Source organism: Scyliorhinus canicula, chromosome 1, assembly GCF_902713615.1.
Source record: "Scyliorhinus canicula chromosome 1, sScyCan1.1, whole genome shotgun sequence".
In the NCBI taxonomy this organism is placed as follows: Eukaryota; Metazoa; Chordata; class Chondrichthyes; order Carcharhiniformes; family Scyliorhinidae; genus Scyliorhinus; species Scyliorhinus canicula.
In genome coordinates this window covers 274742155-274757084 of record NC_052146.1, presented here as the reverse complement: position 1 = coordinate 274757084, position 14930 = coordinate 274742155, and the positions used below count along the sequence as shown (strand labels likewise).

Here is a 14930-nt window from a genome sequence, read left to right as displayed (position 1 = left end):
AGAAAATGCCTTTGACAGAGTCGAATGGAGCTACTTCTTCGAGGTACTGGAACGGTTTGGGCTAGGAGCGCGATTCACCGCCTGGGTAAGGCTTCTTTACAACGCTCCCAAAGCGAGTGTCCGGACTAACACCAGCTCTGAATACTTCCAGCTACAGAGAGGAATAAGACAGTGCTGCCCCCTGTCCGCACTCCTGTTCGCGCTAGCGATCGAACCCTGGCGATAGCTCTGCAGGATGCAAAAAGCTGAAAGGGAATCCTGAGAGGAGACAGAGAGCACAGAGTTTCACTCTATGCAGATGATCTGCTTCTCTATGTCTCGAAGCCACAGGAGGTACTGAAGGCAATACTGCAAATCCTGAAAGAGTTTGGAACCATCTTGACTACAAACTTAACCTGGGCAAAAATGAGGCATTCCCAAATGGGGGAAGAGCAGAGCTGGAGGGGCTCCCGTTTAAAACGGCCCAGAACAGATTCTGTTACCAGGGGATCCAGATAGCCAGAGACTGGACAGAGATCCACAAGTGGAACCTGACCAGCTTGGTGGAGGAAATTAAAAAAGGACCTTCAAAGGTGGGGCTCACTCCCACTCTCCCTGGCGGGCAGACGATCAAGATGAACATACTGCCAAGGTTCTTCTTCCTGTTTAGATCCATACCGATCTTCATCCCCAAGGCCGATCTTCATCCCCAAGGCCTATTTCCAAAATGTAGACAGTCCAATCATGGTGTTTGTGTGTGTGTGTGTGTGTGTATGTGTGTGGGGGGGGTAAGAACCCGAGAATTCCCAAACCGACACTGCAAAGAAGGAAAATCAAAGGGAGCTTGGCTTTGCCAAAGCTACAACACTACCACTGGGCAGCAACGGCAGAAAGAGTGAGGGGATGGGTACAAGAACCCGGTACAGATTGGGTACAAATGGAGGAGGCCTCCTGTAAAGGAACGACCCTCCGGGCCCTGGCCACAGCAGCACTCCGATCCCCCTCAACAAGGTACATAACAAGCCCAGTGGTAGCGACCACGCTGAGAACGTGGACCCAGCTGAGACAGCACTTCGGGATAACCAAAATGGCCCCTATCTGTGGCAATCACAGATTCCTCCCAGCCATGCTAGATACAGTTTCATAATATTGCAATCAGATGGAGGTCTAGCTCTGATCCTGCTCCAATCTGAATCTGTGCTCACCAAGCTGTGAGATCAACTCTCCACAAACCCACAGCATTACAATATCAAATTCTACATGTATAAACACCAAACACTAATTTCCTTCATATTGGCACACTGTGTCCTGACAATATTGCACTCATTTGCGGCCCCTTTGTCAATAATCCATGACATTTCGCATCGGCTCCAATTTTCTTTAATCAATACTCTGCCCTAAAAAAAAATCAATGACTAATACGTGAAGACAGTCACCGTGATTGAAAAGATCCTTTCTTCCTGGCAGATCAATTGAAATTAATTTTCTTGAAAAGGAAATCCAGCTATGGAACCATTTGCTGTTCCGCAATCAAACTAAAACAAACCAGCACCAATATCATTTAAAATGAAGACATTGAATACAAGCAGTGAGCATTTGCTGTACAGGGACTGGGACATATCCCTCCTTTAGCAAATCAATTGTGTGGTGGCAAGTCACACACAGAATGCCCTGCGTAGAAATTGCAGCAGACACAGGCCATTCAGGCCAACAGGTCTGTGCCAATGTCTATGTTCAAAACAAGTTTTCCTCCCTATTTCATCGAACCTCTGGCCCAGACTATTCCAAAGCACTCCCGTTTGGTGTCCCACATTTCATCCGTACACAAACTTGAGGTCATGTGTGCAGCAAATCCCATTCCCCTATCACTTCTATGCTCAGTGACCTACATTGGCTCCCAGTCAAGCAACATCTGGATTCATAAATTCTCCTTATTTCCAAACGCCTGCATAACCTCGCTCCTCCCTATCTCTGTAATCTCCGCCAGCCCCTCAATCCTTTGAGATATCCAATTCTGGCTTCTTATGCGTTCCCAATTATCATTTCTTCCCCCATTGGTGGCTGTGCCTTCAGGGGGCAGCATGGTAGCATAGTGGTTAGCATCAATGCTTCACAGCTCCAGGGTCCCAGGTTCGATTCCCGGCTGGGTCACTGTCTGTGTGGAGTCTGCACGTCCTCCCCGTGTGTGCGTGGGTTTCCTCCGGGTGCTCCGGTTTCCTCCCACAGTCCAAAGATGTGCGGGGTTAGGTGGATTGGCCATGCTAAATTGCCCGTAGTGTCCTAAAAAGTAAGGTTAAGGGGGGGGGGGGGGGGGTCGTTGGGTTACGGGTATAGGGTGGATACGTGAGTTTGAGTAGGGTGATCATTGCTCGGCACAACATCGAGGGCCGAAGGGCCTGTTCTGTGCTGTACTGTTCTAAATTCTAAAGATGCCTAGGCCCGAAGCTCTGGAATTCCTGCCCTACACCTCTGTGTTTTCCCACCTCACTTTTCTCCAGTAAGTTATGTAATGAACCTTGTAACGGCCAATAACTTTAAAAAATGAAATTTAAACTTCCAGTTGATAGCTGAAAGGATGACATGACAATATTTCATGCTTTAAGACTTTTACAGTAACGGACTAAATGCATCAATTTTGTCGGCAACGTATACTTTAAACTACTAACTACAGAACACTACGAATTTCCCCTTTTACTTTCAACACAAATGTAAATCCACATCGCAGATATACTTTACACTATCCCTTAAGTGGTCATTCAATTTTTCCCAGACCCAGTCCAAAAGGATTCTCAGCTTCTTGAAGGCTTCTTTCTGTTCCTTTCCTTTCCCAGCCAGGTAACTATTAATCCCAGAACTTCTTTTCACGGGGAGGGTTTTCCTGGCGGTTTTCCCTCTAAAATAAGCGACATAAATGTTTCAGCTTAATTTCAAATCCTCATGAATTTTCAATCCAATCCACCTGCATTTCTGCACAATGAACCATAGTGACGTTTGGTTTCTAGCTGCCCCCTCGCTCCTGGATCCTGGCAGACTGTGTTTCAGAAACATCTTTAAAAACTCTCCCTCTCTCAAAGCCCATCTCCCTGGCAACATGAATCACATGGACTTTGTATCCAGGCAGAAAGGCTGATCAGCTATCATTGGAACCCCAACTCTCTTTTACCTTGGATGTAAATGCACAGTTTAAAGTGTTCACAACCTGATATACTCAACACCTTTCTGGGACTTTTGTGGCTTGCAGTCCAACCACTATAAACACAGATGATTCTGTCACAATCTCCATGTGTGAACATTGTCCATTTTAGAACATAGAACAATACAGCACAGAACAGGCCCTTCGGCCCTCGATGTTGTGCCGAGCAATGATCACCCTACTCAAACCCCCCCCCCCCCTTAACCTTACCCTTTTAAGGACACTACGGGCAATTTAGCATGGCCAATCCACCTAACCCGCACATCTTTGGACTGTGGGAGGAAACCGGAGCACCCGGAGGAAACCCACGCACACACGGGAGGACGTGCAGACTCCGCACAGACAGTGACCCAGCCGGGAATCGAACCTGGGACCCTGGCTTTTCTTTCAGCAAAACAACCCAGGGTTTCCTTGAAACATCAAAAGCCACATCACCCAGGCCTGTTGTAAGGCAAATTTCAAAACAGGTAGCATGACCCTCTTCATATTAACCTAACTTAAAGGCACAGTCCCAAAACAGAACAATCTTATAACCCTCCTATTTGTAGTAGTTATTTTTTAAAACCTACCTCTTTGGTCAATTTTTCATTGTCTGACCAAATATCTCCTTATGTGGTTCATTATGTGAAGCGCCTTGAGAAGTTTCATTACTTTAAAGGCGCTATATAATTAAAGGTTTTGTTATCATTGTGACTTCTCTCTTCTTTCTATTCACCAAAATACTGAATAGTGGAAATAGTTCTTTACATTTTAAAATCACTCATGATCAAAACTTCTCTTAACACTTGTTATTCCAGTTAAAAGGAAAAGAGATCCAGGGGACGATTCTCCGCTCCGCAGACCAAGTGCCCGCGCCGTCGTGAATGCAGTCGCTTTTCACTACGGCGCAAACAGGGCCCAGGCACAACCTATTCTTGCCCCCACAGGGGGCCAGCATGTCGCTGGAGCAGTTCATCCCACTCCAGCGTCCTTACGCGGCCAACCCCCGTCTTACAATATGGCGTGGGTGTTCAGGGGCCGGCCACGGCAGAATGTAGACCCAGGGGGGGAGGGAGAGGCCGGCCCGCCGATCGGTGGGCCCCGATCGTGGGTCGGGCCCCTTCGGAGGCCCCCCCGGTGATGGAGCCCCCTCCTCCTCCCACAGGCCGCCACCCAAGCGTTCCTGCAGGCAGCGACCAGGGGTGGATGGCGCCGGAGGGACCCTGTCATGTCGGAGCAGCCGCTTGGCCCATCCAGGCCAGAGAATCACCGCTCGCCGTTTGCGGCGATTCTCCGAGCAGCCCGGCACGATTCGCGCGGCACTGGTTTCGGGTGGGTGGGAGAATCACATGTGGGGGTCGGGGCGGCGTGGCGCGACTCGCACGGCGCATCGGCGATTCTCCCACCTGGCCGGGGGGGGGGGGGGAGTTTCTCCAAACACACGCCATAACTAACCTAAAGATGTTGAGGGCCTTGTTCACTGTCCTGGCTGAGAATAGCAAATGATCACCAGTGATCACCTCTACTCTGAAGATTCGGTGTCACATTAAATTGTCTCTATATTTCCATAAAATATCAGAGGAATTCAATACTGAAGATGTATTTTAGTGGGAAATGCACATCTGGACAAATAGAATAACTGTTTATATTTTTCATCCTTTCAAAGCTGAAGTTTTCTTTTAAAAAACATGCAAACTGTATGATCCTCAACCTAAATATATGTACGTACAATGTAATCTGAAATATCGCAGGTACTCTTTTTAATCAAGGCCTGGAAGAGCAAACAAATTTCGTGACCAGAAATGCAATAAGGAAAGCAAACACTGGAAAAGGAAAAAAAGCAAGAATAATAAAGCGCCATGCGATAGTAAAACTGGAATGAGTAACCCTCCTTATTCATGGACCTTTGTATTGTTGGATAGGCGCAAAATTATCAAATGAAGAATGGACACAAGACCAGTCCAGGATGAGTACATTTCGCCAAATTAGAATCATTTTACTTTCCACCAATTTAATTTATGACTCTGAACCTACTTTCCTTGTTTAATTTGAATTAATAGTCTCAATGTATTTTGGGCTCGATTCATCCAATGGGAACATATTCATCAAATGGGAACAAAGTCCCACAGCAAGCGCCCCCCCCCCCCCCAACCCCCCCACCAAGCAGGGCACCCCGGATCAGTCGTGCATGCAACAAATGTTAGCTTGGCACCTTGGCAGTGCCCATGCCAGCTGGCAATGCCACCTGGGCACCTTAAACTGTTTACAACTTGACATTCTCAACAATTTTCTGGGACTTTGGTGGCTAGAAGTTCAACCACTATGAACACAGTTTCAGTGCAGTTGGCATTGCCAGGATGCCAGGCTGGCACTGCCAGAGGCCAAGATTGCACCAGCAGTGCCAGGGCATCATCCTTCCCAAAGGGCAGCTGGGGGCCTCCGATCCTCTGGGAGACCCACACAAGTGCCCTTCTTCTGGTTCCCGTTTGTGGGGACCTGTGCTGAATGGCACTCGCCCGAGGTCTCCGCGAATGGGATGAATCCCAAAGCGTCAGGAACCTTGGGAATCTGCACATTAGAATGAGACTAGCTGTTTCCCTCTAATATGCAGATTTACCACAAAGTGATATCGCAACTTCTCACGAGATCGTGTTGGAACTCGCGTGATGTTGTGAGCCGGGTAGGTCCCGGGAGCGGCGTCTCCTGGCTTTTACCGGCCCTGCCGTATCAGAGCGAGCTGCTTTTCCGGCGCAGTGTGGCCATTGGATTGTGTTCTTTATCTGTGCTATTTAGTTCTTTCTGGAACTGAGGGAAATTCTCCACTTACCTATTTTGTTCCTAAACAGTAGAGCTTCAGTTTTTCTTATCTTTCACCATAGTCTATCTCCTTATCATGTGAAATTACTCTTGTTGATTTTCTGCACACCCTGACCGAAAGCTTGGACACCATTTTAATAGCTGGGTGGTATCTGATAAGTGCATAATAAAGCTTTGGCATTACATCTGTGGATTTATACTATACTGTTCTGACTGTAAAGCCAAAATGCTCTTCAACACTGTGTACCGATTCTTTGCAATCTCCCTTTCTAACTTTTTTGTCCAATTCTATTATATTTATTAAGTACATTTTTTAACCGAAACCCCATGCGCCTTGCACATTTACACATTGCAGACTTCAAAGTGCATTTTTAAAATCTAGCAGCAATCTTTTCAATTTTTCTTCCACTTCCAGTTTTTGAAATCGTTTGTTTCCTCAGTCATCATTCCATAGATACCTTGCGCCCTCTGTTACCTCACTAAAGCACTTGTTATTTATATACAGATCTATTGAATGGCAGAAGGCTATTCAATCATGAGAGAGATGGGAAGCATTGCAGCCAAAGGTTAATCTGTTCCCTGGCCTCAACATCCACAAACTTTCGAGCAGGAGCAAAGTGAGAGCAACAGGCGGTTGTAATTGTTGTCCTCCACACAATGAAATTAATTGAGCAAAAAGCAACAAAGAGGTGATACAGAGTCAGTACATATTTCATCACAAGAGAAAGAGATTTGGAGCTGCAGGGTATTTTTTTTTTTAAAAACAGGTTCTCCATTAAAACTGCTGCCAGATTTTTCCTGATGGCTCAGTTGATAAGCGTACAGCCAAGCGCATGAAAAATTTATGATTCAAGAGAAAAGTTTAGAATTTTCATCCTCAGTTAACAGTGTAGCTTACCATTGACTCGCTGATTAAAAGTAGTAGGAGTGCTTCTTCAATAATGTCCCGTGGGCAGAAGAGACTGGGGGAAAAAAACAAATACTGTACTGAACTAGGTCAAGTTCATACTGCTTGATTTCTTTCTTTCACTGTCAGAACAAGGCCAGAAACTAAAGACACTATGTATGATTCATCAATGATAAAATGCCTCCTTTGAAAATAGCATAAACACATAATTCTGTGCCTTTCAGTGAGCATGCTGTGAAGCAGCTTTACATTTAGTCTCTGTTCCTCGCTACACAATTGATCATGATTAAAAGATACAGGCACTTAAGGGTTCAGTTCATAAATGCACCATGTGGTGTAGTATTGATAAGCACAGACCAAGATAGCTCCAAGTTCAATTGCTAGTTTGAGCTGAGTTGGCTGATCGCTGCCACAGAAAGGCGAAGGATACTAGACTAGATCTTAATGCCCTTTGGCTAAGGAGGCACCAAAAACCAATGGGATTGCTGTAAAATACTGTGGATGCTAAGAATCTGAAATATAAACAAAATTGCTGGAAACACTCAGTAGGTCAGGCAGCATCTGTGGAGAGAAACCGAGATAACAATTCAGGTTGAGATGATAAGATACTGCCCGAGCATTTCCAGCATTTTTGTTTTTATTTCAGATTTCTACTCCTATATGTGTCCAGAAATATCTGCCAGAGACTGTTTTGTGAGGGCCACGAAGAATCCAGCACAAGTTTGTAGAATCAAACAGAAAGCAACTTTATTGACAACGTCTGCAGCAGCAGTAGTTCACTACTGCTTCCTTTTCTAGCCGGTACCACAGTGGCCAGCTCTATTTATACAGCTGCAACTACTAGTGATTCCCCCCTCTCATTGGAGGAGCTCATACGCCCCAAGAATCATGGGAGAACCAAAGCTTGCCATAAACAGGTCCAGGCAGCGGGCAACCAAGGGTGTCGTTCGACCAGACTGTCTGTCCCTCTTTGGCAGCTTCATTTGGGGCCTGATGTCCCTGGAGAGGGAGCATGCGGTGTCCACGGGCACATTCAAGGCCTTCCGTGCTCGGTGGGCACCGTAGGGGTTGGACTGCTTTACCGACCCCAGTTTCACATCTTGATTTAATGTTCTTAATTTTCTGTTCCTCTTTGTTCTTTTTGGGCTGTGCTCCATTTGTTTTTAGTAGTGGCCCCTTTTAAATATCCCTCAGTTAATTTTTGTTCTTCTATTTAGTTGATTGACCCTAAAACACATCATGGGATAACCAATTGTCCCCAGCTATTAAGATTCGGGCAGGTTATAACAGACTGCATATCAGATGGGAACAGGATCTGTCTCAACTACTATACCCCTTTTGTTTTGTGGTCAAACAGCTTGTTATTATTTATGGTCTAGGTTCATATATAAGGAACAGAGAAGAATAATGGCCCATGGAAATGAGACTACAGCAAGCAATATGGGTCATGAATGTTTTTCAAAATAATAGAAGCCCGTTATAAAATACGATTACAAGTTCCCTTCCTTCACCTTCCAAAATTGCACACAGGCAAAAAAAACGGAACCATCCTGCTCTCCAAAGAGGACATTGGATTGATCCACGATTTACTTGGCAAAGTACTGCAATATGGCTGACCTGGAAACTTTTCCATTCTTACCACCTACCATCAGGCATGTCTGGAAGGATTTACAAGCTTGAAATGGACTCGAAACATTAACTCTGTTTCTCTCTTCACAAAAGCTGCCAGATCTGCTGAGTTTTTCCAGAATTTTCTGTTTTTGTTTCAAATTTCCAGCATCCAAAGCATTTTGCTTTTATGATAATCAACTAGTTTGGCCTCATTATGAACACACCTTCCATTGTCATCAAGTCTGGAAGTGGGACATGAACCCAGAGCTTCTGGACCAGAGGTATAACGACTTTACCCCTGCACTGTAAGACTTCCCTAGCTGCTCTAAATGCCTCAAACACACAAAGTGGTGTATTTACTCACTGAACAATATTTTCATTCTCTGTAAATTTCCTTGAGCTCCCAGCTCCTTCCTCAATGCCAGTTTTTTAAAAAAGCAACATAGAGCATTGCAATATAAAACGTAAAGAATTGAGAGTTAACCATGAGTGATAATAAGGGTATAAGTAAATATACATTAAATACACACATATTGAGAAAAACTTCATTGAACCTGCAAAGAAGGTTCAGCTTTAACAACCAAAACACAAATTAACAATAATCAAATGAATCCGACTGGGTTAAAACAAGATGAAGAATTTAACTAACGTTTCTGTGCCTGGAGTTCAAAGCTGCAAACTTCTTTGATTGCTTTCTGGTAAACCCAATGGGGCAGTTAACATAAAACATTGCAAACTATAGCTCAAAATGGTAATTCCCCTTATCGTTCCTTACATTAAATTAATTTTGCTGTGAAAAGTGAGGATATATCATTCCACACTCTACATGCTGAAACATGTTGTACAAATAGAAGCAATGTGGAAATATTTGTGATTGGAGCTGAGGGAGAATGATCCAATAACAACCAATCCACAGATTTACATTTAAAACTTTGATTGTTATGATACAGAAGCAAAGACCCAAGTGAAATTTGAATTCAATTAACAAATCTGAGACATAAACTAGTCTTAGTAATGTTGAGTGTGAAACGACCATGCATTGTTGCAAAAATAAAACATCTGGTTCACAAATGTTCTTTAGGGAAGGAAATTTTCTATCCCTACCTGGTCTGGCCTACATATGGCTCCAGACCCACAGCAATGTGGTTGAACTGCCCTCTGAAATGGCCCAGCAAGCCATTCAGTTCGAGAGCAATTGAATGAAATGAAATGAAAATCGCTTATTGTCCCAAGTAGGCTTCAAATTAAGTTACTGTGAAAAGCCCCTAGTCGCCACATTCCAGCGCCTGTTCGGGGAGGCTGGTACGGGAATTGAACCGTGCTGCTGGCCTGCTTTCAAAGCCAGCGATTTAGCCGTGTGCTAAACCAGCCCAAATTGGGGAGAGGCAACAAATTCTATCCTTGTCAGTAATGTCTACAACCCATCATTTTCAAAAATAACCCGGTTTGGGATTTACTGTCATTAGAAACATCCTTCAAAGTGAAATAAAGTTGCATCTATAGCTACACTTTTGGCATATTTTGCTCCTTGTCTCCATTCCATAGAGTACTAGAAATGAATCTTTGATTTCAAGGGAAACTTCAGCAATTTCTGCACACTGTTTAAGATTGACCTCCACTTATGGCCAACTTATGGCCCTTCCTTCACAGGGCCTAGAGAATGCATGTTGGTGGGTGGCTGAGATCAGTTAATTATAAAAATTATCTTTATTAGTGTCACAAGTAGGCTTACATTAACACTGCAATTAAGTTACTGTGAAAATCCCCTTGTCGCCACATTCCGTCGCCTGTGCGGGTACACAGAGGGGGAATTCATAATGTCCAATTCACCTAACAAGCACATTTTTCGGGACTTGTGGAAGGAAACCAGAGCACCCGGAGGATCCCGACGCAGACATGGGGAGAACGTGCAGACTCCGGACAGACAGTGACCCAGGCCGGGAATCAAACCTGGGTCCCTGGCACTGTAGCATCAGTGCTAAACACTGCTACCTTGCTGCCATGTCAGCAGAGATTAGGGATTGAACCTGGGATCGTCTTACCCCAACTCCTTTATGCTTTGTGCTGATCATAGTGAAAGTGCCACTCACTGATCAATGTCACACCTTCCGTTGTAATAGACAATGTACATCTCCCAATACAATAGGATTATTCTCCCTTTGAAGCAGAATTTCAATCCCATTGTAACAAGATGTGGAAAAAAATGGAACAACCAAACTATAGAGGGAATATGCTATTTGCAGCAAGTTGCGAACAGGAATGAGTTAGCCTGCTGTATTTTTGTTCCATGTACATGTGCATAAAGGAGACTAGAATTTTTGTGATACTGTTGCAGCGTTATTTGTATCTGGGTGTGTTTTGTGGGAGGAAATAAATGGAAAGTGACTAGTATCTGACCTAACCTGTGGCTAATGAAATCATCTTAACATTCTTTATCTTGCGGGGGGTGATGAACACTTTCTATTTCAAAGTTTTGCTTCATACAATTTGGAAATAAATACAAATAAAATGAGGCAAAAATAAAATCACATACTTGTCTCCTTGATAGAGCTGAGGACCAATGGTTAGTGTGGTCTGAAAAGAGCTACTGTCCTCATTTTTGAGCAGATCAGGAGGTGGGTCTGAAAATGGATTCCAGTAACTATCCTCACACAGACTGTGCAGAAGCACCTCAGCCAGTTGTTTGGCTATTGTCTAAGAAAGAAAACAATGTAGTAAATTAAAATGTAAATGCAACACATTTTAAAATAAATCTGAAAAATGCCCCAATAAAAAATGTAATACTGCATTTATAATTGATATAAAAAGAGCATTGAATGAATGTGTGAGAACAACTTCTCCGTATCTACTCTGTCCAGCCCCCGCATGATTTTGAACATCTCTATCAAATCTGCTCGTACCCTCCTTCTCTCCAAGGAGAATAGTCCCAACCCCTCAAATCTATCCTCCTAGCTGAAAAATGCAAAAATGTGATTTTGGGGGTTGAAGAAACAGTGTTGTTTTATGCGCCAGGTCGCCTTTACAGTAATGTTAGATGTAGTTGAGGAACATCTTACTGACACCACCTAGTGGAATGTGAGACTATTTACTTCAAAGACTTCAGCATCAAAACAAACAAAAAATTACATTTGATTTACACTGACTTTCAATCCCTATTCTTGACTACTTTAAAAGGCAGGAAGAGTAAAATGTAAGCTCTAAATTAATTCAGTCACAGCTGCACACAATTTAATAAGTATTCAATTAAGTGTGGAAAAACTGCAGATGCATTGAGCCATACTGACCACATCAACTTCCCTTTTGAAGTGCAGACAATTATACTGTTACATCACGAAATGAAGTGAAAATCGCTTATTGTCACAAGTAGGCTTCAATGAAGTTACTGTGAAAAGCCCCTAGTCGCCACATTCCGGCGCCTGTCCGGGGATCGAACCGTGCTGCTGGCCTGCTTGGTCTGCTTTAAAAGCCAGCGATTTAGCCTGGTGAGCTAAACCGGCCCCAAACCATGAGCATCCAAATCAAAAGAAGGCTGCGTGAACTCAAATGTCAAGCTCTAACGTATCACTGTTTGCACACAATGCTTTTACTGAATCCACTGTATCCAAGCCCCTCAGAAATTGCAAACTATGCAAGTAGCACAAAGCTAATGGTGCTGTAAACGAGCATATACCGTGTGAATTGCCACTGAAATTAATGAGAACAATCTGTATATCCATGTTAAACTCTTCAGGCTTATGGCTAATTGCTCGGACACGCATCAGCTCCTGCAGTTGAGACTGCCTGATCAAAAACTGGTCCGTCAACTTGTCGCTAATACAAGCTTTCATAAACATTATTGAAGAATTATTGCTCCACCTCAAGGGCATAGCCAGACATACAACCTTATGACATTGAGCTCCAGGCTGCACGATGCATCATCAACCCCACACTAAGGGTTTAGTGTGGTATAAATTAATTGACATAATAGTGCCAAATGGAACATTGCATGAGGAGCTGGGGATGGTGCACTTTGTCCAAAGCTGGCAGGGTGCTGTGGAGGGTTGGAATGGCACATCTGTCAGTGTGTAGATGCACAGACTTGGTTCTTGCTTTTCATATTAAAGAATGTACTATTTTCAGCTGCTTCAGAAATAAAAACTTAGAGAAAATGTTTTTCAGTCTTACCATTCTGAAATTCTGTGTGGCTCTCGTTTCCATAGCTCTCAGAATTTCCCGAATTCGTTTTACTCCCTTGACTAAGTTCCTATGAGAAAAACACAAGAGATACGTAGCTGCAATAATTCTAATGCACTGCTTCCCTTTATAAATGTTTTTTATTCAGTTTTCATGTTTTATATTGAACAAATTACAAATTGTTAGAGAGAGAAAAAAAAAAACACACAAAAATTAACATATATATTTACAGGTGAGCATCTTCGTAGTAATAACTGTGGCCTCCCCCTCTTTGCCGGCATACATATTTTACATTCCCCAACATGTTTATTGGCATTTATTTAGTTTGGTTTTGGGCCTTAGCTAGCCATCAAACCCCCGTAACGAGCCCGTAGCCCCCCCCTCCCCGCCGGCTACCTTCCCCCGACTATTCTTCCTCTTGTACGTTGGCCACAAACAGGTCCCGGAACAATTGCATGAATGGCTCCCACGTTCTGTGGAAGCCGTCGTCCGACCCTCGGATGGCGAATTTGATTTTCTCCATTTGGAGAGAATCCGAGAGGTCGGACAGCCAGTCTGCAGCTCTGGGCGGTGCTGCTGACCGCCAGCCAAACAGGATTCTACGGCGGGCGATCAGGGAGGCAAAGGCAAGGGCGTCCGCCCTCCTCCCCAGGAATAGATCTGGCTGGTCTGAAACCCCGAAGACCGCCACTATCGGGCATGGCTCCACCCTCACCCCCACCACTTTGGACATAGCCTCGAAGAAGGCTGTCCAGTACTCCACAAGTCTGGGGCAAGACCAGAACATGTGGGCGTGGTTGGCCGGGCCTCTTTGGCACCGCCCACATCTGTCCTCCACCTCCGGGAAGAACCTACTCATACGGTTTCTCGTTAAGTGGGCTCTATGTACCACTTTTAGTTGCGTCAGGCTGAGCCTTGCGCACGTGGAGGTGGAGTTGACCCTATGCAGTGCTTCACTCCAGAGTCCCCACCCTATCTCCATCCCCAGGTCGTCCTCCCATTTCCTTCTTGTTGCGTCCAGTACGGTGTCGTCCCTATCTACCAGTCGGCCATACATGTCACTACAGTTCCCTTTCTCTAGGATACTTGCGTCCAGTAGGTCTTCCAGTAGTGTCTGTCGTGGCGGTTGTGGGTACGTCCTTGTCTCCTTTCGTAGGAGGTTTTTGAGCTGCAGGTACCGTAGCTCGTTCCCCCCAGCTAGCTGAAATTTCTCTGTCAGTTCGTCCAGTGTTGCGATCCTGTCGTCCGTGTATAGGTCCCTGACTGTCAGTGTCCCCCCGTCCTGTCTCCACCTTTTGAAGGTGGCGTCAGTCAGTGCTGGTTTGAACCTATGGTTGTTGCAGATGGGAGCCTTGTCCGACATTTTGTTCAGGCCAAATTGCTGCCGCAGTTGGTTCCAGGATTGGAGGGTGGCTGTCACCACTGGGCTGCTGGAGTGTTTTTTGGGTGGGGATGGGAGTGCTGCCGTGGCGAGGGCCCGGAGGGAGGTCCCCATGCAGGAGGCCTCCTCCGCACGCACCCACTCGGCTTCTGGCTCCTGGATCCATCCCCTTACTCGCTCGGCTGTTGCCGCCCAGTGGTAGAATTGTAGATTCGGGAGGGCTAGCCCCCCCCCTGGATTTTGTTTTCTGTAGGACCTTCTTTGGGATCCTAGCATTTTTACCCCCCCATACGAACGCCATGATAAGTTTGTCCAGCGCTATGAAGAAGGCCTTGGGGATGTAGATCGGAATGGATCTAAACAGGAAGAGGAACCTGGGCAATACGTTCATTTTGATCGTCTGGACTCTTCCTGCGAGGGAGAGTGGGAGTGTGTTCCATCTTTGCAGGTCCTTTTTACTTCCTCCGCCAGGCTGGTGAGGTTCCATTTGTGGATCCCTTTCCAGTCATGGGCTATTTGGATCCCCAGGTAGCGGAATTTATGTTGGGCTTGTTTGAACGGCAGCCCCTTTAGTGCTGCCCCCCCCCCCCCCCCCCCCCCCCCCCCCCCCCTTGCTGGTGTACTGGGAAGATCTCGCTTTTGCTCATGTTGAGTTTGTAGCCCGAGAAGGCTCCAAACTCTTTCAGGAGCGCGATGATTACGTCCATGCTGCTTTGTGGGTCCGAGATGTAGAGGAGCAGATCGTCTGCATAGAGTGAGACTCTGTGCTCTCTGCCTCCCCTTCGGATCCCCCTCCAATTTTTTGCTGCCCTGAGCGCAATTGCTAGCGGTTCGATTGCTAGTGCGAACAGCAGTGGGTTGCTTCCCTTTATAACAGCACTTTAAAAGTC

General features: G+C 45.3%; 1 protein-coding gene across 1 annotated transcript in view; it reads right to left on the bottom strand.

The window, feature by feature from the left end:
- The window catches only part of LOC119974606 (tetratricopeptide repeat protein 7A-like), a 451074-nt gene that overhangs the window by 361688 nt on the left and 74456 nt on the right, over positions 1–14930 (bottom strand). The window contains exons 6-8 of the mRNA XM_038813643.1: positions 12651–12729; positions 11020–11180; positions 6867–6930 (exon numbers count right to left, since the gene is read on the bottom strand). Coding sequence (XP_038669571.1) covers positions 6867–6930; positions 11020–11180; positions 12651–12729 — 304 coding nt within the window. The remainder of the gene's footprint in view (positions 1–6866; positions 6931–11019; positions 11181–12650; positions 12730–14930) is intronic.